This window comes from Paroedura picta, chromosome 6 (assembly GCF_049243985.1).
Source record: "Paroedura picta isolate Pp20150507F chromosome 6, Ppicta_v3.0, whole genome shotgun sequence".
NCBI lineage: Eukaryota > Metazoa > Chordata > Lepidosauria > Squamata > Gekkonidae > Paroedura > Paroedura picta.
The window spans coordinates 10594049-10620629 of NC_135374.1; the positions used below are offsets into that span (position 1 = coordinate 10594049).

At 46.5% G+C, this 26581-nt stretch overlaps 1 protein-coding gene across 5 annotated transcripts in view; it reads right to left on the reverse strand.

Moving 5' to 3' along the window:
* GRM5 (glutamate metabotropic receptor 5) overlaps window positions 1–26581 on the reverse strand; it is a 287732-nt gene that overhangs the window by 143009 nt on the left and 118142 nt on the right. For all 5 annotated transcript variants that reach the window (XR_013231702.1, XM_077341416.1, XM_077341418.1 and 2 more), the window contains exon 3: window positions 22440–22689. Coding sequence is in view for 4 of the 5 variants with exons in the window: in XM_077341416.1 (XP_077197531.1) it covers window positions 22440–22689 (250 nt within the window). In the remaining variant the exon portion in view is untranslated. The remainder of the gene's footprint in view (window positions 1–22439; window positions 22690–26581) is intronic.

Genomic DNA, 26581 nt, shown 5'->3' on the forward strand with positions numbered 1-26581 from the left:
ACACTCCTAACCAGTACACCAAGCTGAGGGCAGACAAGCTACTGAAAGTTTCACTGGGCTAGTGGTTATTATGGGTCTAAGGGAAAAGCTGGCATAATAGATGCCCAAAGAAATGCAGGACTGTAGAGGGAACCATCTCTCTTGGGACAGGCTCACACAACAAATCTTTTGTGAGTACAAGCAACACTGATTGCACGGAGGCGGATTTCTAGGGCCAGCGTCTTGGGCGAGATGCCTAATCACCAGCTTGTTCCGGTGATTGCGGCAGCAATTTCCCCCTGCCAGTGGTTAGGCCGAATGGGCTGTGATTTTCCCTGTCAGTTTTCATGAAGCTCTTCTTCAAGTAATAAGTAATGCCGAGATATAGCTGGGGGAAGTCACAGACACAGGGCATCGTGGCTTCGAGGGCATGAGCCGGGCTTTACATCCCAAAGGCCAATCTAGATTATAATGTATACATCGCCGTATGGGAGGATGGTATATAAATTAAATAAATTATCTATCTATCTATCTATCTATCTATCTATCTATCTATCTATCTATCTATCTATCTATCTATCTATCTATCTATCTATCTATCTATCTACCTACCTACCTACCTACCTACCTACCTACCTTTCCCTCCCTCCCTCCGTCTGTCGGTCCGTCTGTCTATCCCTCCCTCCCTCCCTCCGTCCGTCCGTCCGTCCGTCCGTCCGTCCGTCCGTCCGTCCGTCCGTCCGTCCGTCCGTCCGTCCGTCCATCTATCTATCTATCTATCTATCTATCTATCTATCTATCTATCTATCTATCTATCTACCTTTCCCTCCCTCCCTCTGTCCGTCGGTCCGTCTGTCTATCCCTCCCTCCCTCCCTCCCTCCCTCCCTCCCTCCCTCCCTCCCATCTATCTATCTATCTATCTATCTATCTATCTATCTATCTATCTATCTATCTATCTATCTATCTATCTATCTATCTATCTATCTATCTATCTATCTATCTATCTATCTATCTATCTATCTATCTATCTATCTATCTATCTATCTATCTATCTATCTATCTATCTATCTATCTATCTATCTATCTACCTTTCCCTCCCTCCCTCTGTCCGTCGGTCCGTCTGTCTATCCCTCCCTCCCTCCCTCCCTCCCTCCCTCCCATCTATCTATCTATCTATCTATCTATCTATCTATCTATCTATCTATCTATCTATCTATCTATCTATCTATCTATCTATCTATCTATCTATCTATCTATCTATCTATCTATCTATCTATCTATCTATCTATCTATCTATCTATCTATCTATCTATCTATCTATCTATCTATCTATCTACCTTTCCCTCCCTCCCTCTGTCCGTCGGTCTGTCTGTCCATCCCTCCGTCCGTCCGTCCGTCCGTCCGTCCGTCCGTCCGTCCGTCCGTCCGTCCGTCCGTCCGTCCGTCCGTCCGTCCATCTATCTATCTATCTATCTATCTATCTATCTATCTATCTATCTATCTATCTATCTATCTATCTATCTATCTATCTATCTACCTTTCCCTCCCTCCCTCCCTCCCTCTGTCCATCGGTCCGTCTGTCTATCCCTCCCTCCCTCCCTCCCTTCGTTCGTCTGTCCTTCCATCCATCCATCCATCCATCCATCCATCCATCCATCCATCCATCCATCCATCCATCCATCCATCCATCCATCCATCTATCATCTACCTTTCCCTCCCTCTCTTCCTCCGTCCGTGTCCATCCGTGTCCATGTCCGTGTCCGTGTCCGTGTCCGTGTCCGTGTCCGTGTCCGTGTCCGTGTCCGTGTCCGTGTCCGTGTCCGTCCGTCCGTCCGTCCGTCCGTCCGTCCGTCCGTCCGTCCGTCCGTCCGTCCATCTATCTATCTATCTATCTATCTATCTATCTATCTATCTATCTATCTATCTATCTATCTTTCCCTCCCTCCCTCCCTCTGTCCGTCGGTCCGTCTGTCTATCCCTCCCTCCCTCCCTCCCTCCCTCCCTCCCTCCCTCCCTCCGTCCGTCCGTCCGTCCGTCCTTCCATCCATCCATCCATCCATCCATCCATCCATCCATCCATCCATCCATCTATCTATCATCTACTTTTCCCTCCCTCTCTCCCTCCGTCCGTGTCCGTGTCCGTGTCCGTGTCCGTGTCCGTGTCCGTGTCCGTGTCCGTGTCCGTGTCCGTGTCCGTCCGTCCATCCATCCATCTATCTGATTTTTAGAACACCCGGCAAGCCGGCTCAGGGTTGGATGTAAGATTAATTTAAATTTTGAACACATAACAAACAGATTAAAATGGGTAACAAACCCATTAAGAATTAGCCGCATTGAGATTCACCATTGAGATAAAGGTGGGTTTATATAGTTAATTTTTAATGGGGAAACCCAATGACAAAGTGAGGAATCCCTCTGATTCGAGAGTCCCCAACCTTTCTGAGCTTGGGGGCACCTTTAGAATCTCAAGTGCTGGGAGGCAGCATCAGGGGAAAGCTTTGTCTCCAAGCCCTGATTGTGCATTTTCAGATGAAACTGATAGACCACTGCATGAAAGAAGAAGCCACTGCTCTGATCAAACAGGACTCTTCTGATGTTTTTATCATGGGAAGGTCTTAGCCTCCATGTTTTGCTGTTGGCCCTCCAGAGGAACTGGTTGGCCACTGTGGGAGACAGTAGGTTAGACTAGATGGACCACTGCTCTGACCCAGCAGGGCTCTTCTGATGTTCTTATCAGGGGAAGGTCTTAGCTTCCATGTTCTGCTGTTGGCCCAACAGAGGAACTGGTTGGCCACTGTGTGAGATAAGATGCTGGATTAGATGGACCACTGCTCTGACCCAGCAGGGCTCTTCTGATATTATTAATTAATTAATTAATATTTCTGTACCACCCATTTCTTTGCAGCTCTGGGCGGCTTACATCAGGGGAAGGTCTTAGCCTCCATGTTCTGCTGTTGGCCGTCCAGAAGAACTGGTTGGCCACTGTGGGAGACGGGATGCTGCACTAGATGGACCACTGGTCTGATCCAGCAGGGCTTTTCCTATTTTTTAGAATTATGCTGGATGCAGAAGGTGATGAATTACATCGTCATAAACAGAGGTACACCTTTCTAAGCCACTGACTTCAACAAACTTAGAAAAGTACAAGTGTGCTTAGGATTGTATTATTATTGCCCTTGGTTGGAAAGGGGTAGTACAAAACAAGACAATGTGAGTCTCTATATATTTAATTCCAGCAATGGAATTAAAATACTCTGAGAAGCTGATGGGCAGTAGGGTCATGATGGACAAAAGATATAACTTTACACAGAGAGTGATTCAAATGTGGAATTTTCAGCCAGCGGATGTGGTGATGGCCATAGGAGTAAACAGTTTTCAAAGGGGATTAGACATATATCAATGGTTACCAGCCAGGGTAGTCGAACTGTGGTTCTCCAGATGTCCATGGCCTACCATTCTCATGAATGCATACTGGCTGGGGCTCATGGGAATTGTAGTCCATGCAGGGTTACTAACCCTGGTGACTGAGGGGAACCACCACTAAACCTCTGAATCCCAGAGCCAGGAGACAATATCATAGAATCATAGAATCATAGAATCATAGAGTTGGAAGGGGCCATACAGGCCATCTAGTCCAACCCCCTGCTCAACGCATCCTAAAGCATCCTAAAGCATCCAAGAAAAGTGTGTATCCAACCTTTGCTTGAAGACTGCCAGTGAGGGGGAGCTCACCACCTCCTTAGGCAGCCTATTCCACTGCTGAACTACTCTGACTGTGAACAATTTTTTCCTGATATCTAGCCTATATCGTTGTACTTGAAGTTTAAACCCATCACTGCGTGTCCTCTCCTCTGCAGCCAACAGAAACAGCATCCTGCCCTCCTCCAAGTGACAACCTTTCAAATACTTAAAGAGGGCTATCATGTCCCCTCTCAACCTCCTTTTCTCCAGGCTGAACATTCCCAAGTCCCTCAACCTATCTTCATAGGGCTTGGTCCCTTGGCCCAATCAGAAGAAGGCCTCAGTCTCTATGCCATACTGTAGGCCATCCAAAGGAACTGGTTGGCCACTGCGTGAGATAAGCTGCTGGACTAGATGGACCACTGGTCTGATCCATCAGGGCTCTTTCTACGTTCTTCTGCCTGTTTTCTACTTCTTACCGTTCCCGAAGCTCAAAATACGATTGAATTAACCTTTTTGGTTATCACCGTTTCCCGCCCAATTAAAGGATAAAGAGCAAAAGAACATAATTTGTTCCCCATTGTTTGGGCTCCTGCTTCTCCTCCCCCGTCAGCTTCCTGAAAAGTTGTTCCTCCTGCCAAGATTTACATGGCTTTCTCGCGGCTCCTGCAAGAGGACAGAGGGGCTTTTTTTGTATTTCACCCACGTTATCTTTCACCTTCAGCTTTAACCTCTGGAGGCACAACAGCGTCGCCACAAACGATCCGTCAGTCAGGCGGAGGGAGAAACGTGTCTGCTTGTGTGCGACTTTGCCACTTCCCACCAGTCGCTGGGAAATTAATCATATCTCCATTTTTGCAGATTAGGAGTATCCCCGACTTTGATCCTGCCTCCTTTCACAAGCAACGAAGCTTGTAAAATGACGATGTAAATCTCCATTATGTAACTTTTTTAAAAAGTTACTCTTGGGGGAAAAAATTGTGTTTTTTTCTAAAAGAAAAACACCATTTTTTTTAGAGGTTTGAGAAAAATATGGGCTTTCTCATGGACAGCCCTGCCTTTTTGGCAAACACTGTTAGATACGCTCTAAGACTTTCTACTAAGGATCCCTAAAAATGCACACACTGTACAGTTAACGGGGTAGATTTAGGTTCCCGCATCCAGTTTACAGTCATTGCCTTACACACAGTGGCCCAATTCAGATCAGGATTGTGGCTTCCTCCATACCGGAAAGAGTCTCAGAGGTGCTCTCTGGCCCAAGAACATGGTGGTTTCCCCACTGAGCCAAGCAGAAGATGGAGTTGGATTTTATACCCTGCTTTTCACTGCCTGAAGGAATCTGCTTAGCTTGGAGAGCAGATGACTAAGAGGTCATATGATAACCATCTTCAAATACTTAGAATCATAGAATCACAGAATCATAGAGTTGGAAGGGGCCATACAGGCCATCTAGTCCAACCCCCTGCTCAACGCAGGATCAGCCCTAAGCATTCTTGAAGGGCTGTCATTGAGAAAATGGAGCAGAGTTGTTTTCTGTTGCCCCAAGGAGTCAGACCAAAACCAATGGGTTGAAATTAATTCAGAAGAATTTTCGGCTAAACACCCGGAAGAAGTTCCTCGCAGTTACAGCAGTTCCTCAGTGGAACAGGCTTCCTTGGGAGGTGGTGGGTTCACCTTCTTTGGAAGCTTTTCCAGCAGAGGTTTGATAGTCATCTGACAGAAATGCTGATTTTATGAACGTAGGCAGATGGTGAGTGGGTGGGCAGGAAGGGATGTGCCAGGGTTTGTCTCTTGTGGCCCTTCCTTGCATCCCCAGGGAATTGCTGATCACCAATATGAAGATAGGTTGAGGGACTTGGGAATGTTCAGCCTGGAGAAAAGGAGGTTGAGAGGGGACATGATAGCCCTCTTTAAGTATTTGAAAGGTTGTCACTTGGAGGAGGGCAGGATGCTGTTCCCATTGGCTGCAGAGGAAAGGACGCGCAGTAATGGGTTTAAACTTCAAGTACAACGATATAGGCTAGATATCAGGAAAACAATTTTCACAGTCAGAGTAGTTCAGCAGTGGAATAGGCTGCCTAAGGAGGTGGTGAGCTCCCTCTCACTGGCAGTTTTCAAGCAAAGGCTGGATACACACTTTTCTTGGATGCTTTAGGATGCTTAGGGCTGATCCTGCATTGAGCAGGGGGTTCGACTAGATGGCCTGTATGGCCCTTCCAACTCTATGATTCTATGATTCTATGAGCCACAAGGGAGGGCAGAATACAAATATAATAAATAGATAGATAAATAAATGTTTTCTCATCTGCACTGTGCTTCTGGAGGGTGCTTCCAAAATTCTCGGTGTCTTGATTTCTTCTCGGATTTGGGCATTACAAATTGAAGTGCCTTTGTTTCCAAAGTAAACTGGTGCTGTAGGACCCCTGGGTGGTTGTGTTTTGTATGGCACAGAGCCTTTTGCATATGCAGTTGGAAGGGTTACCAACCCCAGTTCCTACAGCGATGGAGGCATGGGGGAACAAACCCTGACCAACCAATGCCATACAGTTACACTTCACGTCACCCCATCATGTGGTGCTCTAGGATTCTCCTCAATCTCTATAGTAAAAGCCATAGAGTTCAGGAAGACTCCTACTGCTGAATTGGCCACGCTTGACCTATATCTTAATGAAAACTCCTAATGTAAACATTAAAAATGCTGACTAATGATCTTTTAGTTGCAGCTAGATTAGCCAATGCAGGAAGAACAGTATAGGGGTCTCCTTAGAGAGACTGTATAGAGCAGCCCTTAAGAAACATACAAATAAATTTGGATTAATTCACAGGGAGAAAAAAGAAAAGATGAATTGATGATAATCTGGAATGGTATCTGATGGAATTTCCAGAAGCTATGGCATTTAAGAATTTCTTTCATCAGATGGTAGTCGCCTTCTTCTTCTTCTTCTTCTTCTTCTTCTTCTTCTTCTTCTTCTTCTTCTTCTTCTTCTTCTTCTTCTTCTTCTTCTTCTTCTTCTTCTTCTTCTTCTTCTTCTTCTTCTTCTTCTTCTTTCACGTGCTTCTTTCCCAGCCGGAACAATACCGTTTTACGATGGTTTATTGCTATCTCTGTTATTGGATGATTTTGTTCTGTTGTGTTTTTCTCGTGTGGTTTTTGTTTATTTCTTTATTATTTATTTATAGTTAAATTTCTAAGCAGCCGCTCCTGGCCAGCCAAAATGTGGCAGCAAGCCACTATTATATGTGAATATTATATGTGCATAATAACATTTAATTTTTTTAATTAAAAAGGAGTTTTCTAAGAGTGTTGCACAATGCTGCGACATTCCTTCATGTCTCTGTGTCATGAAAAATGCAGACTTATACCGTGACAAACAACACAGGAAGGGAAGCAGAGTCAACTCAGAATCTTCCAATTTGGGGCCAAAAGGTCAACCTTCAACCAATAAAAAATAAAATCTGTAGTATACAGCATGCACAACTAAAATTAAAAACATTAGGGGACCAAACATCAGACTGTACAATTTACAAACATTCCTGCTGGATGGATACGTCCTATGGTTTAACGTTTTTCCTTGGACATATATACACCAGGAAGGTTTGTAAGTTATACAGTCTGGTATGCCGACCCCTAATGCTTTTAATTTGAGATGTGCACACTATAAAATGAATATTTCGTATTTCTATTTGCTGTCGCTTGACCCTTTTTGACACAAATAAGCTGGAAAGCATGATACCATTTTCCCTCCCCTCATTTTCCTCCACAGGGTACCAGAAAGGATATTTGTGTGTTTGTGGGGGGGGGGGGGGGGACACAGGCAAATAGCAGCTAACAGATTACAGGTTCTTCCATTTGCTCCAGTCCCTTTCCCTCCTCTCCGCCTTACTAATGCATGAAGATAAAATACAGAGACAGTATTTTTTATATATTTTAAAATTTTGTTAAACGTTTATCGGGTCATAGGACCACCTATAGAGAGCCAGTTTGGTGTAGTGGTTAGGAGTGTGGACTTCTAATCTGGCATGCCAGGTTCGATTCTGCACTCCCCCACATGCAGCCAGCTGGGTGACCTTGGGCTTGCCACGGCACTGATCAAGCTGTTCTGACTGAGCAGTGATATCAGGGCTCTCTCAGCCTCACCCACCTCACAGGGTGTCTGTTGTGGGGAGAGGAAAGGGAAGGCGAATGTAAGCCGCTTTGAGACTCCTTCGGGTAGGGAAAAGCGGCATATAAGAACCAACTCTTCTTCTTCTATAGTCATGTCAACCCCCCCCCCCCCGGCCAAATAGCCAATGATGGGCCAGAGGGGATGAGAACGGGCCCTGGGTGTCCACAGCTCTGCTTCCCAACCAATCACACCAATTCTGGGGTTTCTTGAAGCCTGGAGAATTTTTCAGGGGTTTCTCAATAGTAAAGATATTCAGATAGGCTGCAGTAGAGGGTGGAAATGCGTAGAAACTGATATTACATTTCCCCTCCAACACACATAGAGTCATAGAATCATAGAATCATAGAATCGTAGAGTGGGAAGGGGCCATACAGGCCATCTAGTCCAACCCCCTGGTCTACGCAGGATCAGCATCCTAAACACACATCAGCTTCACTTATCCTGCCTCTCATTGTACAGTAACAGACACCTGCCACTCAGTCCAGAGCTTCCCCCCTGTTCATCCCATCCCACAGAGCTGGCTGCCAATGGAAGAAAAAGAAGAAGAGCTGGTTGATTATACCCACCCTTTCACTACCCAAAGGAGTCTTAAAGCAGCTTGCAATCGCCTTCCCTTTCCTCTTCCCCCTACAGACACCCTGTGAGGTAGGCAGGGCTGAGAGAGCTCTAAGAGAACTGTGACTAACTCAAGGTCACCCAGCTGGTTGCAAGTGGAGGAGGAATAAGGAGACAGCACGGAGGAGGAATTGGGAGAGCCAGCGTAGTGGTGGCTTCCAATCTGGCAAACTGATTCCCCGCTCTTCCACATGCAGCCAGCTGGCTGACTTTGGGCTAGTCACAGTAACAATAGTGCTGATCTCACAGAGCAGATCCTGTCAGAGCTCTCTCAGCCCTATCTACCTTCCAGGGTGTCTGTTGTGGGGAGAGGAAGCAAGGCAATTGGCAGCTGCTTTGAGACTCCTTCAGGTAGAGAAAAGCAGCATATAAGAACGAACTCTTCTTCTTCAATAATATCAGGGCTCTCTCAGCCTTGCCTACCACACAGAGCATCTGTTGTGGGGAGAGGAAAGCGATTGGCAGCCGCTTTGAGACTCCTTCGAGCAATGAAAAAAGGTAAAGGTATCCCCTGTGCAAGCACCGGGTCATATAATTATATAATTATATAATTCTGCATATGTGGATGAAAAATAATGGTAATCCCCCCCTTCCAGCAATTTCTGGCAAATCACAATTTACAGCCGTAATAACCAAATGCCATTCAGCTGCCTCCTGCAAACCAAGGGGCCAGGCTTACCTCCCTTCCATAAAGGCGGGGCTGCCACCAAAAAGGCCCCCCTCTTTCTCACCCATTCAGGAAAAAGGTAAAGGTAAAGGTATCCCCTGTGCAAGCACCGGGTCATGTCTGACCCTTGGGGTGACGCCCTCCAGCGTTTTCATGGCAGACTCAATACGGGGTGGTTTGCCAGTGCCTTCCCCAGTCATTACCGTTTACCCCCCCAGCAAGCTGGGCACTCATTTTACCAACCTCGGAAGGAGGGAAGGCTGAGTCAACCTTGAGCCGGCTGCTGGGATCGAACTCCCAGCCTCATGGGCAGAGCTTTCAGACAACATTTCTGCTTCCTTACCACTCTGCGCCACAAGAGGCTCTTCGAGCAATGAAAAGCATGGTATAAAAACCAACTCTTCTTCTCTTCTTTTTCTTCACACCCAGTTCTCCAGATCAAACTCTATCGCTCTTAACTACAACACCATACTAAGGTTCTTGGCACCCCCCCCCCCCCCATTCCTTCCTTCCTCCCAGTCTGTTCTTCTGCACAGCTTGTTGGGATCTGTGACTGCACGCCTATTTAGTTACTTTATGCGGTGGTATTTGAAATTGGGGCTGAATGCATGTGTCGTTCGCACGACTGATGGGCCGTCGCCATTGTTTGCAGCAGGATTTCCCTGTGAAGAAAACCCCAGGGCAGGCGAAACACCCTCCACGCGCCACTTGGAGCTTAAAAACTCATCAGGCCGCAGAAGGGGAAGTGAGGAGAAAGATAAAGAGAACAGTCGGTCGAAAAGTCTCCATGCTAATCTCATCTCTAGCCTGGCTATTCGTTCGTTCATATTTTTTCAGCTTTGCATTGTTTTTAGGCAGCTCACAAGAGACTTACAAAAATACTCATCTTGAAAAAACAAACCGGCAAGGAAATATCTCAGCGGCAATCGGCGTGGTACGTTATAATCTGAGCCAAGGGACCAGGAAGGTTAAATGAATATAAACGTGTGACCGGGTGTTATAGTCCTTTACAATTAAAATTTAGACATAGTATAATATATGAAAATAGGTGTACTTAGTTTTAGAAAGGCTAAATACACTGAAAAGCCGCAATGTTAGTCTCACATGCCGCTCCTGGTAAACCCTCCCTTCTCCCACTGGTTGCCTGGAAGAATCTGGCAACCCTTTTTAGGCAGCTGAAGGGGTCCTAGTGGAAACACCGGGGGTCTGCCCTGGCCTCAACCATATGCCTGGTGGAAGAGCTACGTCTTACAGGCCCTGCGGAAAGCTGATAATTCGGACAGGGACCTGTTGTAGCTAGACAGAGGAGAAATTTGTTCAGTTTGGTGCAGTCGTGCCTGTGAGTAAATTATGTACATTGCAGGTCTCAATTCTGAGTAGCCATGCATACGATCAGGGTTTGCCGCTTTGACTAAACACTGGGGGGATGAAACGACCAAAGTGGGAACAAAGTTACCCTTCCTGTATGCACAAGCCAGGAACTTGAACTTGCAAATATTTAATTTCAACACATGTGCACATGTAAAACTTTAAAGCGTCAACATGTATCGCGTACTATTGCACAAATCCCAAACATTTTGACACAGACGCTGGTCTCTTGTCATTTATCCTTGGTCAAAATGTCTCTATGGAGGCACATCTATTCATTCATTCATTCATTCATTCATTCGATTTATATACCGCTGCGTTTCCTAAGAGTCCATGACGGTTCACAGAATAAAACATTAAAATATAATAAAACCATCCTAAAAACCCAATTTACAATAATAGAACCATAGAATCATAGAGTTGGAAGGGGCCATACAGGCCATCTAGTCCAACCCCCTGCTCAACGCAGTATCAGCCCTAAGCATCCTAAAGCATCCAACAAAAGTATGTATCCAACCTTTGCTTGAAGACTGCCAGTGTAAGACAAGCAAGTGGCCAACATACTACTCATAAACAATCCCATCCCACCTTTTTCAGATAGAGGTAGAGTCCTCCTAGGAGTAAGTAGGTGCAGGTCTAGTAGACCTTGGGAAGGGGTCCTAGTGGAAACACCGGGGGTCTGCCCTAGCCTCAACCATACGCCTGGTGGAAGAGCTACGTCTTACAGGCCCTGCGGAAAGCTGATAATTCGGACAGGGACCTCAGTTCTTCCAGACAAAGGAAGACAAAGGAAGCTACCTTATACTAAATCCAACCCTTGGTCCACCTAGCTCAGTATTGTCTATTCAGACTGGCAGTGGCTCTCCAAGGTCTTTCACACCACCTACTGCCTGGGACTTTTTTAACTGGGACGGATGGCAGCTTCCAGGTGGCACCTGGGCATCCCCCAGAATTACAACTCATTTCCAAGCAACCGAGATCAGTTCCCCTGGAGAAAATGACCATATTGAAGGTGGCCTGCAGGACATTCTACCCCACTGAAGTCCTTCCCCAAACCCTGCCCTCTTTGGCTCCATCCCCAAAATCTCCATGTTTCCCCCAAATCTGAGCTGTCGACGGTAGGGTATTTGGTTTGAACGGCATACACAAAGAGAAAGAACCCATGTAATGACCAAAATCAGTATGATCAATTATGTAACACATTCTAATATGTTCAAGTTCCATTTCTATCATTTGCTTGAAGAGTCTTAGTCACAGTGTAATCCAAGACTGTTGCTTGGAGAATTTTGCTGTTAATAGAAATGAAACTATTGTAGAAGATAACATTCACGCGGGTCCCTGTTTCTTTGGGATGCAGCAAATCTGACGTTGTTGTGGTTATTTCACACAAACGTTTTGACTGGGCTGAATAATAATTGCACCGAGGAAGGTCAGTTGGTCGAAACACCTGCAGTTCATTAAAAAAAGAAAGGTTTTTCCTGCAATTTCATTTCTATTCAAAGTAAAGATTCTTCAGGCAACAAGGTCTTGGTTTTTCTTTGTGATCTAGATGAGGGGGTGGAAGGACTACTCATCAAGTTTGCAGACGACACCAAATTGGAAGGACTGGCAAATACTCCGGAAGATAGAGACAGAGTTCAACGAGATCTGAACACAATGGAAAAATGGGCAAATGAGAACAAGATGCAATTTAGAAGAAGAAGAAGAAGAGTTGGTTCTTATATGCCACTTTTCCCTACCTGAAGGAGGCTCAAAGCGGCTTACAGTCGCCTTCCCATTCCTCTCCCCACAACAGACACCCTGTGGGTTGGGTGGGTGAGGCTGAGAGAGCCCTGATATCACTGCCTGGTCAGAACAGTTTTATCAGCGCCGTGGCAAGCCCAAGGTCACCCAGCTGGTTGCATGTGGGGGAGCGCAGAATCAAACCTGGCATGCCAGATTAGAAGTCCGTACTCCTAACCACTACACCAAACTGGCTCTTTAATAAAGATAAGTGTAAAGTTCTGCATCTGGGTCAGAAAAATCAAAAGCATGCCTACTGGATGGGGATACGCTTCTAGGTAACACTGTGTGTGAACGAGACCTTGGGGTACTTGTGGATTGTAAACTAAACATGAGCAGGCAGTGTGATGCAGCGGTAAAAAAGGCGAATGCCATTTTGGGCTGTATCAACAGAGGCATCACATCAAAATCACAAGATGTCATAGTCCCATTGTATACGGCACTGGCCAGACCACACCTGGAGTACTGTGTGCAGTTCTGGAGGCCTCACTTCAAGAAGGATGTAGATAAAATTGAAAGGGTACAGAGGAGAGCGACGAAGATGATCTGGGGCCAAGGGACCAAGCCCTATGAAGATAGGTTGAGGGACTTGGGAATGTTCAGCCTGGAGAAAAGGAGGTTGAGAGGGGACATGATAGCCCTCTTTAAGTATTTGAAAGGTTGTCACTTGGAGGAGGGCAGGATGCTGTTTCCGTTGGCTGCAGAGGGAAGGACGCACAGTAATGGGTTTAAACTGCAAGTACAACGATATAGGCTAGATATCAGGAAAACATTTTTTACCGTCAGAGTAGTTCAGCAGTGGAATAGGCTGTCTAAGGAGGTGGTGAGCTCCCCCTCACTGGCAGTCTTCAAGCAAAGGTTGGATACACACTTTTCTTGGATGCTTTAGGATGCTTTGGGCTGATCCTGCGTTGAGCAGGGGGTTGGACTAGATGGCCTGTATGGCCCCTTCCAACTCTATGATTCTATGATTCTAATAAGTCTCTTCAAGCAAATTATATAAACTGACGATCATATTAGACTTTATTTCATAACTGATCACATTGATTTCAGTTACACGGGATTTTTCTCTTTGTATCTGCCATGACAGAAGAGCGAGCAACTAGTTTAGATTCTGTTTAGATATGTGTAACTTACTGTGTTTATTTTGAACCTTTATTCTTGTATCATTTGTTTTTACTTTTACTCTAATCTCCCCTGAGTCCCACAAAAGCAAATGCCATCTGGGGTTGTATCGATAGAGCCATCACATGGAAACCACAAGATGCCATAGTCTTGCTGTGTACCACATTCGTCAGACCCCACCCGGAGTCCTGTGTGCAGTTCTGGAGGCCTCACTTCAAGAAGGACGTGGACAAAATGGAGAGGGGGCAGAGGAGAGTGACGAGGATGATCCGAGGCCTGGGCATGAAGCCCTATGAGGAAAGGCTGAGGGACTTGGGAATATTCAGCTTGGAGAAGAGGAGGTGGAGAGGGGACAGGACTGCTGTCTTTAAGAATTTGAAAGGTTGTCACTTGGAGGAAGGCAGGGAGCTGTTCCTGTTAGCAGTAGAAGACATGCAATAAAGAGTTTAAACTATGTGGAGAACAATACCAGCTAGATATCGGGGGGGGGGGGCGGAATTTCACAGTCAGAGTAGTTCAGCAGTGGAATGGGCTGCCTAAGTAGGTTGTGAGGTTCCCCTCACTGGTAGTATTCAAGCAGTGGCTGGACAGATCCTTATCCTGGATGCTTTAGGCTGATCCTGCACTGAGCAGGGGGTGGGACTAGATGGCCTTTATGTCCCCTTCCCACTCTAGGATTCTAGGAATCCAGTTCAGCTGTGGAATGGGCTGCCTAAGGAGGTGGTGAGGTTCCCCTCACTGGCAGTCTTCAAGCAGTGGCTGGACAGATCCTTATCCTGGATGCTTTAGGCTGATCCTGCCTTGAGCAGGGGGTTGGACTAGATGGCCTGCATGGCCCCTTCCCTCTCTAGGATTCTTTGATTGATAATATAATCATCATAATAAATAGGATCAGAGATGAGGAAAAGGATGACATCTTAGCCCACAGAAGGAAATGATAGTGACCCATCCCGTCATTCCTTCTAGGGCAGTGGTTCTCAAACTGGAGGGCAGTACCCCTTTGGGGGTTGAACTACCCTTTCACAGCGGTCGCAGCAGGGTAAGCAGCTTGGCCAAGGGGGTGCCATCCCAGCCTTGCATGGTAGATCGAAATAGAACATTTGTCTGTCTGGAGCAGCAGAAAAGACCAAGATAGGCATGGTGGGACAAGAGGCAGAACTGAACTGAAAACCTCCAGAAAAAAAAACCCCAATTTATATACAATCATGAACAATGGATCTTCGCGCTATTGGTCAGTTTCGGTTTAATTTCTGTGAAAGAACCCTTGCATAATTTTATGGTTGGGGGTCACCACAACATGAGGAACTGTCTTAAAGGGTTGTGGCATTAGGAAGGTGGAGAACCACTGATCTAGGGAGTCCTGACAGGGCATCGAACTCAAAAACCTTGCAAAGGCATAACTCTGCTCAGGAGAAGAATATTAGTGAAGAACAACAGCAATGTGAAAAAGTTAGGCCCCAAGAGTCTCCTTCCCCTCCTTGCTCACCAGACCCCTTTCTAGCTATTCCCATCCCCAGCCATAACAACCTATTTATCCCTATAAATAGAGCTGACATTTCCCCTTAGATGAGCTCTGTTGGAACTCCCCCCAGGCTCTGAATGGTTCGTGAAGGACAAAGTTGAGCCTGGGATGCAAGTCTAATCCCCATCTAAAGCCTCTTGAAATAAAGGCAGGATCCTTCTTTCTCTCCATAGAGGTAGGCTAGAGAAAACCCACCATGCTGGGAGCGGAAGACGAGCCAGCAACCCTTTGCCCCACCCACCGGATCGTCCAACCACCCAAGCATCGTCCTGCTTACACTTTTCCCCTTGATAGGAAAAGGAGTGAGGGTGATATATTAGAATTGCCTTCTGCAGCTTGTGAAATCTCCGGAAACTTGGGGCCACAGCCAAAATTGGCAAGCACAATCCCAAAGATTCAGATGGCTTTTTCGACGCTCTGGAAATGAGGCATATGAAATGAACTGAGAAACATCTCAGTGACTGATAAGATCTGAATTCCAGGCTGGTGTAATTAGCCCGGCTAACAAGGAATAAAAATCACTGCGTTGGGCACAATTAGCACTCCCTCTTCCTTCTAGACAACGCCATTGTCTTCCCCATAACAAGCTATGGATGCAAAAGCTGGACCCTGAAGAAGGAAGACAGGAGGAGAAGAGATGCTTTCGAATTATGGTGTTGGGGACGAATGCTGCGAATACCATGGACAGCCCAAGTTACCAACAAGACAAGATATTACAGCTAAAGCTCACTTACTTTGGACACATCATGCAATCAAACTTGTTAGAAAAATCATTAATGCTCAGCATGGTCAGCAGCAAAAGGAAACGTGGTCGCCAAAGGATCCTCTGGCTCGACATGATCAAAGCTCGTACAGGGATGACCATGAACCAACTAAGAGAAGCAGTCTGAGACAGGGGAGCATGGACAAGACTTTCTTAATGGAATCACCAAGGGTCGGACACAACTGAATGGATAGCATCATCATCATCATCATCATCATCATCATCATCTTCTTCTTCTTCTTCTTCTTCTTCTTCTTCTTCTTCTTCTTCTTCTTCTTCTTCTTCTTCTTCTTCTTCTTCTTCTTCTTCTTCTTCTTCTTCTTCTTCTTCTTCTTCTTCCTTCCACAATATGTCCACAAGATACAACAAACGGTTTCAGGAAATATACGTATATGTATATCGTTATCCATGGTTCCTCTATATATTTGTGAAACAGCCTGGGGGGTGGGACGTGTCCGGCTGTCCAAGTTGGAATAGGGCCAATCAGGCTGGCTGCACCCTGATTGGCCCTGCCCCTGCAGCTCCCGCCCTCCGTCCCTGAACTCTAGCCTCTTTGCTCTCAGGCACGCCTCAGTGCCTGGATCCAGCAACAGGTAAGCGGGCCCTGGGCAAAGGGTTGTTTTGGGCTTACTAATGAAGGCTTGCTAAATGACGGCCTCTTGGCCTGCTAGGCTGGGCATGCTAACGAGTTCTATCCTAGGCCTGCTAATGAGCTGGCCAGTCCCCGCTCGCCCCACTTGATCCGGCTTCAAGCTGCAGCCCAAAGCCACCTTAAGCCACCTGGCCGGGGCCCAGGGGAGGGAGCCCTTTCAAGGCCCGTACTTAGCAACTGGCTTTGAAGCTAGTGTATGTGTATGTGTATGTATATATGTATTTCCTGGCATCTAGTCAGTGTCACCTGTAATATTGATTCCAGTTTGGTGACCCGGAAAGAGACAGGACTCATGAGCTGAGCTGAGTCCACGCTGATCGGTTCAGCAAAATCATTGTAAGCTTAAACAAACAGATAATGTATTTTATAGCTGAAACTCAGAGCACTCACCTTTTCGGGCAGGATGGGATCCAATCCCGTGGAGGCATCGGGGATAAACGTTTTCTGAGCGTTTAAAATGCTTTCAGCGCACTGAGCAAGCCCTTGAGCGGGGTTGTCACTTCAACGGCGGCTATCTTGCATCTTCACAGAATACGACCCGAAACAGGCAGAGCAGTAAGAAACGGATGCGGACAACGTGGCACGGTTTAATCCTGCACAAGTTTAAAATCCTCTCGTGTTGATGCAGGCTTATCTATCTATCTATCTATCTATCTATCTATCTATCTATCTATCTATCTATCTATCTATCTATCTATCTATCTATCTATCTATCTATCTATCTATCTATCTATCTATCTATCTATCTATCTATCTATCTATCTATCTATCTATCTATCTATCTATCTATCAACCCTCCTAGCATGGCAGAGGGGCATTTTGTTTATATATAGTCTTTCTTCTTCTTCAGGATAGATTTGTATCCCCCAAGCCCTCTTTCTCTCTCTTTGAAACATGCATGGGCTGGGAAGGGGGAGGTGACGGTTCTTTTCACATCCACACACGACATTGAAGGAATTTTGTTTCTTCCAGCAAATATTCCAACGTGCCCTATTTAAATATGGAAAAATCTAGGCTGTAGATGGAGAAGTTCCCAGATTCTGTGTGCAGCCTTCTGTAATTCCTGCAGAACAGACAATCCCATCCGTGGCTACTGTCATCTGGGGCTGGAAATATTCCAGCTCAATCTCCAAAACAGCATGAAAGAAGGGGAAGCTCCATTTGAGGCCAACCTTATAATAAGATGAGAAGAACTTAGGCAAGTCGTGAACTCAGGCAGATTGTAAGAGGATGGGCAGAAGGGAGGGTGTTTGAGCTCGGCTCTTGTGGCCCTTTCTTGCCTGCCCAGGGAAATGCCAATCACCACTTTGGGGTCAGAAGGCAAATTTCCTCCAAATTAGACTGACCAGGGATTCTGAGGGTATTGGGTGGGGGCAACATCTGGACATGGAATTGGGGTCACTTTGCGTGGGCAAGTAGTTGTGAATCTCCCGCATTCTGCAAGGGGCTGGACTAGATGACCCTTGAGGTCCCTTCCAAGTCTATGATTCTATGAAAAAGAGCTGTTTTTTGTACCCTGCTTAATACTACCCGAAGGAGTCTCAAAGCAGCTGACAATCTCCTTCCCTTCCTCTCCCCACAATGACACCCTGGGAGGTAGGTGGTGCCGAGAGAGCTCTGTGAGAGCTGTGACCAGCCCAAGGTCACCCAGCTGGCAGCATGTGGAGAAGAAGTGGGGAATCAAACTGGGTTCTCCAGATTTGAAGCCACTGCCCTTTAACCACTACACCACAATGCCTCTACAAAGGCAAAGGGGTGGCCTCAGGTACCAGATTTCAGGGGGCAGCATGCTCTGCCACACATGCGTCATCCCTCTGTTTTCCTTCTACACTCCTCTAGACATCTTCAACCACCATTCCATTAGATGGTAATGACCAAATTTTTCCCGGGTCTTCAAATCTGATACATAGTTCGAAGCACTCAAATTACAGAACACATTAAGGAAATTAATATTTAATAGTTCTCCTCCAAATAGCATGTCTGCGAATAAGGAAGAAGAGACTGAGCTGGTTTTTTTAACATTCCGCTTTTCACTACCCGAAGGAGTCTCAAAACAGCTTACAGACACCTTTACCTTCCGCCCTCCACAACGGACATGCCCTGTGAGAAAGATGGGGCCGAGAGAGCTCTGATTGGACTGCTCTATGAGAACAGCTTTAACAGGACTGTGACTAGCCCAAGGTCAACCAGCTGGCTGCACGTGGAGGAGCGGCGAATCAGAACAGAGTCCACTGCTCTTAAATTACTGCACCATGCTGGCTCTCAACTTCTAGGCTTCCTTTAAAGTGAAACTTTCACACCTTCATGTCACTGAAGACGTGCTGGTGGCCAGGAAGAAGTCCAAGAAGGGCAACATTGGACAGCAAACTGGAGAAAACTGCATTTTTGTACACATAATCCCAAATTCTAGCAACCCTATACACGTGACACATGGAAAGGCCAAATGGGCAGCAGGAGAGTGGCCCCACCCAATGTGCATACGCTGTACTCCAAGAAAGGGGAGAAGGCTTCATAGGCTCCATCCTTGTAACTAGTTTCTTTGAACATTCTAGTCACAATGATAATACCCTGACCTGGGCCCATTCCGCACACATAGGATAATGCCCTTTGAATGTGCTTTGGCAGCTGGATTGTCCTGTGCGGAACAGGAAAATCTACTTCTAAAGTGCATTATCAATGGTGTGCAGAATTGTTTCTGGATAGCCCAGGGAAGCCTGATCCCGCCAGAGCTTAGCAGGGCTGACCCTGGCTAATATTTGGATGGGAGACCTCCAAGGATTTGGATGGAGTTCCTCCAAGCAACACGAACGGTCAGGATGCAGAGACAGGCAATGTCAAACTACCTCCAAACGTCCCTTGCCTGGCTGCCAGACAATCCTCCTGGCTACACGACACACACCACATGATAAATAAATAACAACACAGTGACAAATCTCTGCACATGCACACTTTGCACATGCACAGGTGCTGGGTCCATGTTCAGATGCACAGAGGTGTTTTTTCCCTTTCTCCCAGTCCCATGATGTGACTCAGCACTACATCCACAGTTGCAGATTTTGGCTGCTCTCCCTGTTTCTCCGGTCCCTTTCCCTCCCTTCAGCACAGCCTGCCACAGCCGGACGTGTCACTTAAGGCAGCAGAGCAATTTTACTTCTCTTCGGTTGTTTTCAGGAAAAGCCAAATGCCTACGCCAAACAGCATCGGAATGCACAGCTGCCTGACAACGTGGCTCCCGATGCAGGTGGCTTAATCACACTGCAGGGCTTGGGGAGCAGGGCACTTCCCCGTCTTGCTTCCCACCATTACTTAACACGACGACGTAATATTCTGAGCTACTGTATACGGAAGGGGCTATGAGGTGGTTGTGGGACAGGACGAAGACCCGCCCTCCAAGCAGAGACGGGAGAGACAGACTACCTGTCTTCATAGACGGCAAATGCGCCTGGGGTTAATCAGTTATCCTTGTGCGGGAATCTAGGGAGATGGGCACCGCCATGCAAACATATGTAAGAACCCCCAAAAAAGGAAGGAAAGAAGATGAGAGGGAACAGAAACGAAGGAAGGAAGGAAGGAAGGAAGGAAGGAAGGAAGGAAGGAAGGAAGGAAGGAAGGAAGGAGACAGAGAACAGAAACGGAGGGAGGGAGGGAGGGAGGGAGAAAGGAGACAGAGAACAGAAACGAAGGGAGGGAGGGAGGAGACAGAGAACAGAAACGAAGGGAGGGAGGGAGGGAGAAAGGAGACAGAGAACAGAAACGAAGGGAGGGAGGGAGGAGACAGAGAACAGAAATGAAGGGAGGGAGGGAGGAAGGGGACAGAGAACAGAAACGAAGGAAGGAAGGAAGGAAGGAAGGAAAGAAGAAAGGAAGGAAGGAAGGAAGGAAGGAAGGAAGGAAGGAAGGAAGGAAGGAAGGAAGGAAGGAAGGAAGGAAGGAAGGAAGGAGACAGAGAACAGAAACGGAGGGAGGGAGGGAGGGAGGGAGAAAGGAGACAGAGAACAGAAACGAAGGGAGGGAGGGAGGAGACAGAGAACAGAAACGAAGGGAGGGAGGGAGGGAGAAAGGAGACAGAGAACAGAAACGAAGGGAGGGAGGAAGGAAGGAAGGAAGGAAGGAAGGAAGGAAGGAAGGAAGGAAGGAAGGAAGGAAGGATTTTTTTCATTTTCTATGTTACTCTTTATCACACACATTGCTAAACAGAAAAAAGGGACTATTCTATGGAATACAGTCTAAATCAGTGAAAATCTGACATTACCCCCCTCTCTCCAAAACACCTTTTTCCATTTGCCATCGCCGCAACAAGGCAGACCTGTTTTATGCATAACTTTTCAGTCCCAGAAGGTATAACCCAGGTAACCGAGATCAAAGAAATACTTCATAAAGTTCAGCTTCCACCAACTTTACAGGGTGTTAAGCCCATGGGTTCAAGGAAAGCCAGGACACTGGGAATTCAGTCAGCTCTTTAATCAGCCCCTTAGCATGGTACAAGAGAAGTCAAATCTGAACCAACCCTACCCACCCACCCCGAAAACCCCAACACAGATACACAGGGCATACAATGGATCTTCTTGCCTTGACGTGCTATTGGTCAGTTTCAGGTTTAAACTGACTGGATCCAGCAGGTGGGATCCAGCCGTGTACCGGTCAATTACATATCTGCTGAAATCCAGCCTTGGACCTCAAACTTGGACCTCAAGCTTGATCCTCGGGAGATCCACAAACACAACATGAGGTGGGGGGTGGGAAATAGAAAAAGATTGTGGGCTAGATTAGGGGTAGTCAACCTGCGGTCCTCCAGATGTCCATGGACTACAATTCCCATGAACCCCTGCCAGCAAACACTGGCAGGGGCTCCTGGGAATTGTAGTCCATGGACATCTGGAGGACCACAGGTTGACTACCTTAGATCTTGCCACCATTTTTGCTCAGCAAGAGGGGGAGGCGGCCCTCTCTCCCAATTCTCCTCTTGAGTGCAGTGTTATTCTACAGATCTTTTTGTTTTCTCTCTGAGTCCCCCAGGGCCTGTAAGAGACAACTCTTCCCCTAGGCCTGTGGTTGAGGCCAGTTAGATATATACAGTCTGTCCATGGACTACAATTCCCATGAGCCCCTTCCAGCATGTGCTGGCAGGGGCTCATGGGAATTATAGTCCATGCACAGTTTGGCTTCCCTCCTGCCCCGCCTGACCTGTGTTTTCCCTCTGTCCTCCTTCAAATAAGCTATAACTGACCTCAGAAATCCAGGATGGCTGCAACTGTGTTAAAAGATGGTTTTGTGCAGGTTTCAATCTGGTTTTACTGATGGATCATTGTTTTATTGAATTTAATTATTCTGTGTAAACCTCCCCAAGGCATAAGCTTCACCATCCTCAACGTGGCCTCTTCAGGAGACTATAAGGGTTCTTCCTCCCTCTTCCGCCAACAGACAAGATGACAGGCTCCAAGGCTAACAGGTGCCTGAGTTGGTCCTTCTTTTTTCCTCCTGGCTCCTAAAGCTACTTTTGAGGATCAGGAGACTCTCAGGAGGAGAGCAGAAACCTAACACAGGAGGTGGGAATTGGCGGAAATCACCACTTTTGTGTGTGTTATTCCTCCGTTGGGACAGAGCTTTCATGAGAGGGAAGGTTCGTTGTTTTGCCCACCTCTGCCCCTCCAACTCTTTTATCCTTTTTGAGAAAAACAAACGGGTGTGTGTGGAGAAGGAAGCAGGGGAAGAAATCCATTCTGTCAACTCATTCAGTGGGTTGGACCCAACCAGTTTTTCCATGGAAGGTCACCAAGACAACTGGGCGGTAACAGGAATCGGGTGGGAATGTAGTCAGATCCAACCTTGTCTCAGGGTCTTAGCACAGTGTCTCAACAAGATTAGTCCTGGGCGAGCAGCCTGGTCCAGATGGATCGAGAGGAAGATCCATTTGGACCAGTGATGAATACAGAAATCTGCTTCCGCTCGCAATTCCGCTTGGCCGCGTCAGGCTGTATTATTCCCCCCATGCTTCAAACATCCCCGTTATTAAAAGCCATTTCTCACTCAAACAGCAGAGCTAAACAGAGGGCGTTTTATCCCCATCTTGCATTAGATCCATAGGGGAAAGGCTATAATAATCGTAAGATTTACCTACCTGCCTAGCAGCAGGAACTCCCCGGCCAGCCCCAAGCGTCTCATCGCCATGAGCAGTCCTCGAACGGTCATTCCCTCGCAAAAGCAGGCCACCACCCTCGCCTTGGGAAGATGACTCCGTAGTTTCTCCAGCAGCTTGTCAAAGCTCTGTTCCCCGGCGTTGCTGTAGATCTTGTAGGAGTGGGCGATGCAGATGCCTTCCTTGGCCGACATGTCTTTGAAGGCTTCCATCCCGCTTTCACCGTAGTTCCCTGCATGAAAACCAAGCCCCCACAAAAGTGTCAATGAAAAGTTTGAGGCCCCTAGCACCTTTAGGACCAACAAAGATTTATTCAAGGCGTGAGCTTTCGAGTGCAAGCCCTCTTCCTCAGACTAAGAACTCCCTACATCAGGGGTAGTCAACCTGTGGTCCTCCAGATGTCCATGGACTACAGTTCCCATGAGCCCCTGCCAGCAAATGCTGGCAGGGGCTCATGGGAATTGTAGTCCATGAACATCTGGAGGACCACAGGTTGACTACCCCTGCCCTACATGACAGTGGGAATATATAGCAAAGATTAATTCTGCTACATTAGTAAACTGTGTCACACATCCAAATATAGCGATATGATAATTCTTAGACAATACAGCTAAGTTACGGTTATAAAAAGTTTCCCATTACTTTGGAGGAATGGGCGGAAATGGCTGCCATTCAAGATGGAACTCAATAGGAGAGCTCCTTCTTCCAGCTATAAAGGTCAAGGTATCCCCTGTGCAAGCACCGGTCATGTCTGACCCTTGGGGTGACGCCCTCCAGCGTTTTCATGGCAGACTCAATACGGGGTGGTTTGCCAGTGCCTTCCCCAGTCATTACCGTTTACCCCCCAGCAAGGTGGGTACTCATTTTACCGACCTCGGAAGGATGGAAGGCTGAGTCAACCTTGAGCCGGCTGTTGGGATCGAACTCCCAGCCTCATGGGCAGAGTTTTCAGACTGCATGTCTGCTGCCTTACCACTCTGCGCCACAAGAGGCTCTTTTCTTCCAGCTATATCCTTATGGAATTAGGCAAAACCTACACTTCTCCTTCTTTGCCAAATGATTCAGTCTTTCCTATCTTCCTACCCCCTCTATGTGGCATCAGATTTAACATGTAGATTCTGCCCCTCGAAAAAATTGTTTCCCAATTCACCTGTAAATCACACAAACTTAACAAAAGAAAATGTCTTTAAGCAGAGGCTAGATAGTCATCTGACAGAAATGCTGATTTTATGAACTTAGGCAGATGGTGAGTGGGTGGTCAGGAAGGGATGTGCCAGGGTTTGTCTCTTGTGGCCCTTCCTTGCATACCCATGGAATTGCTGATCGCCACTGTGGGATTGTAGGTGAACAATATTGAGATCTCTAACACCGAGATCATGGTTAGATGTATTGTATTGGTGCCACCCTTTTCTGAACATTATTCTCTCCACCAGGCTGAACTAAGATCAGAATTGTGACCACCGCCGCTATATGTTATGTGAGATGTTATATGTAACTTTTAATTGGGGTTTTTATGGGGATTTTATTGTGTTTTAACCATTTATGTTGTAAACCGCCCTGAGACCTATTGGGAGAAGGGCGGTCTAAAAATTAAATAATAATAATAATAATAATAATAATAATAATAATAATAATAATAATAATAATAATAATAATAATAATAATAATAATAATAATAATAATAATAATAATAACTTCCTCCAGGCCAGGCTGGACTCTGGAGATTTTTGGTGAGGGGGATCACTTGGGCATGAAACTGGGGTTACTGTGGGCAGGAAGGTAGTTGTGAGTTCCTGCATTGGGACCCAGGAGGCCCCTTCCAACTCCATGGTTCTATGAAAACCAAAATCTGAGTTATTTATAGGCCATGTTCTTCAAATGCTCCAGAAATATTGCTGAAGCATTATGGCTCATTTTGTGAATGTTCCAGGTGCACACTGAATAGAATGCAATTTTGGGTGAAAGGGTAGCAGGAAGGGAGGCACAGAGAAAAGCACTAACCTTGACCCTCCACTTCCCTCCCAACAGTTTGAGCATCTAGCTTACCAATAAACAGTAAGCAAATGATTCAGCCATTCCATGATTATACATAGAAGCCGTATCTTTTTAAAGTCTTACCACTCGCTGTTCATTCCTGTTTGTCTTATTGTCAAGGTTGTTTTGTGCATGTACGTTCTCTGCACAGCCCTAGGGGAGTCACGGTATCGCACCTGTGCAGTTTATTTATCTGACCTGACCATCCGTGACCCCGGAGGAAGATAAATTTCACCTACTGTACCGATGAGAAATTATCTCGCAAGGCGGAGAGAAATAAAACTGAAACGCCCCAGCAACTGGGCAACTGTACAGCTCTTCGACAGCTGTTCAAGGCTACCCACAGCACTGCAAGGAGAGCCACAGCAGAAGTCATGAGTGATTAAGGCTGTGGGAAATGCTGCAATTGCTTGGCAACCTCATATCGGTGCAGGTTTTACGACTTTCTTAACAACCACCCTAGTAGGGTTGTTATTACCACTGGCTTGGGAAAGTCTTGGAGATTTGGGGAGAGCAGAATTTACGGAGAACAAGCTCAGCAGGGCTGTGACGATTTCCATTTCTCCTAGACTCTATGGTATATCATAGAGCTTGACCTCTGAAGTTGTCATGGTTTCCAAGGAAACTAGGCCTGCCAGGGCTCTCACCTAATGCTGCCAAACTCCACATGGTGACCAGAGGTCTCCTGGTGTTACAGCCAATCTCTAGGTGACACAGATCAGCCCAATTTTCTCCATTCTGTCTCATGAAAGACAGTACTACTCTAAGGCAGGGGTAGTCAACCTGTGGTCCTCCAGATGTCCATGGACTACAATTCCCACAAGCCTCTGCCAGCGTTTGCTGGCAGGGGCTCGTGGGAATTGTAGTCCATGGACATCTGGAGGACCACAGGTTGACTACCCCTCCTCTAAGGAGTCTCAAAGCAGCTTACATTCACTTTGCCTTCCTCTCCCCACATCAGAACCAATTTAGAGTCCAGGGGCACTTTTAAGACCAACCAAGTTTTAGAAGAAGAAGAAGAGTTGGTTCTTATATGCCGCTTTTCCCTACCCGAAGGAGGATCAAAGCGGCTTACGGTCACCTTCCCATTCCTCTTATTCAAGATATGAGCTTTTGTGTGCCTGCACCCTTCCTCAGATGCAATGTCACGGAATGGAACTGATCCGTTCAAACGTATAGTTAGAGTGTGGGAATAAATTAACATACATCATAGAGAAAAAGGCTGACAGATTCCAGAGATGAATAGGAAAAAAACAGCCATTTGGATTTCTTTGTGTTCACGTGAGACTGAATTGCATGGGAAACATGTTAGCCACAATAAAAATCTAAATGTCTACATATAGAGCATCATGGGCAAATAAATTTAGAATCCAGTGGAATCTTGTTTCAGTTAAGTATTGAACAGCCCCGAATCAGACCCTGTTAGAACCCGCTTGAAAGGATTAAATCAGGTTTTCTGGTGATCCCTTTGCTGCAGGGCAAATGAGGGGGGAATTTGGGCCTGCACCTGTAGAAGTGGATTTCAGTGCGGAAACGGACAAAAAAGCCGACACTTTCAAAATGCAAAACTTAATTCTATCGCTAGTGCGGAAACAGCCTGACTCTCACACCAGCAAGCCGTAAAACTGCGTGTTTTTGTCTCTGCGTCTCTAAGCCACTCAGATCTTTGGGATGCCAAGTAAAACGCAGCTGTTGACTCAACGTTCGTGCCAAACGCACATTCATTTCCGTAAACCGAGGTGGTAAACGATGCTTCGTATAAAATGGGGGGAAGTTCTTTTTTTAAAAAATGAGCCTTCTCACAGAGGTGTTACGATTTACATCCAGGAAAGAAGACCGTGACCAGGGGGGAGAAACACACACATCTCGTTTCTGATTTGGTAAATATGTTCGAAATAAAAGAATTGAGAATTCCCAGTCGGGAATAACTCTGCAGTATCTGTACATCAGGGGTAGTCAAACTGCGGCCCTCCAGATGTCCATGGACCACAATTCCCAGAAGCCCCTGCCAGCATTGGCAGGGGCTTCTGGGAATTGTGGTCCATGGACATCTGGAGGGCCGCAGTTTGACTACCCCTGCTGTACATGCT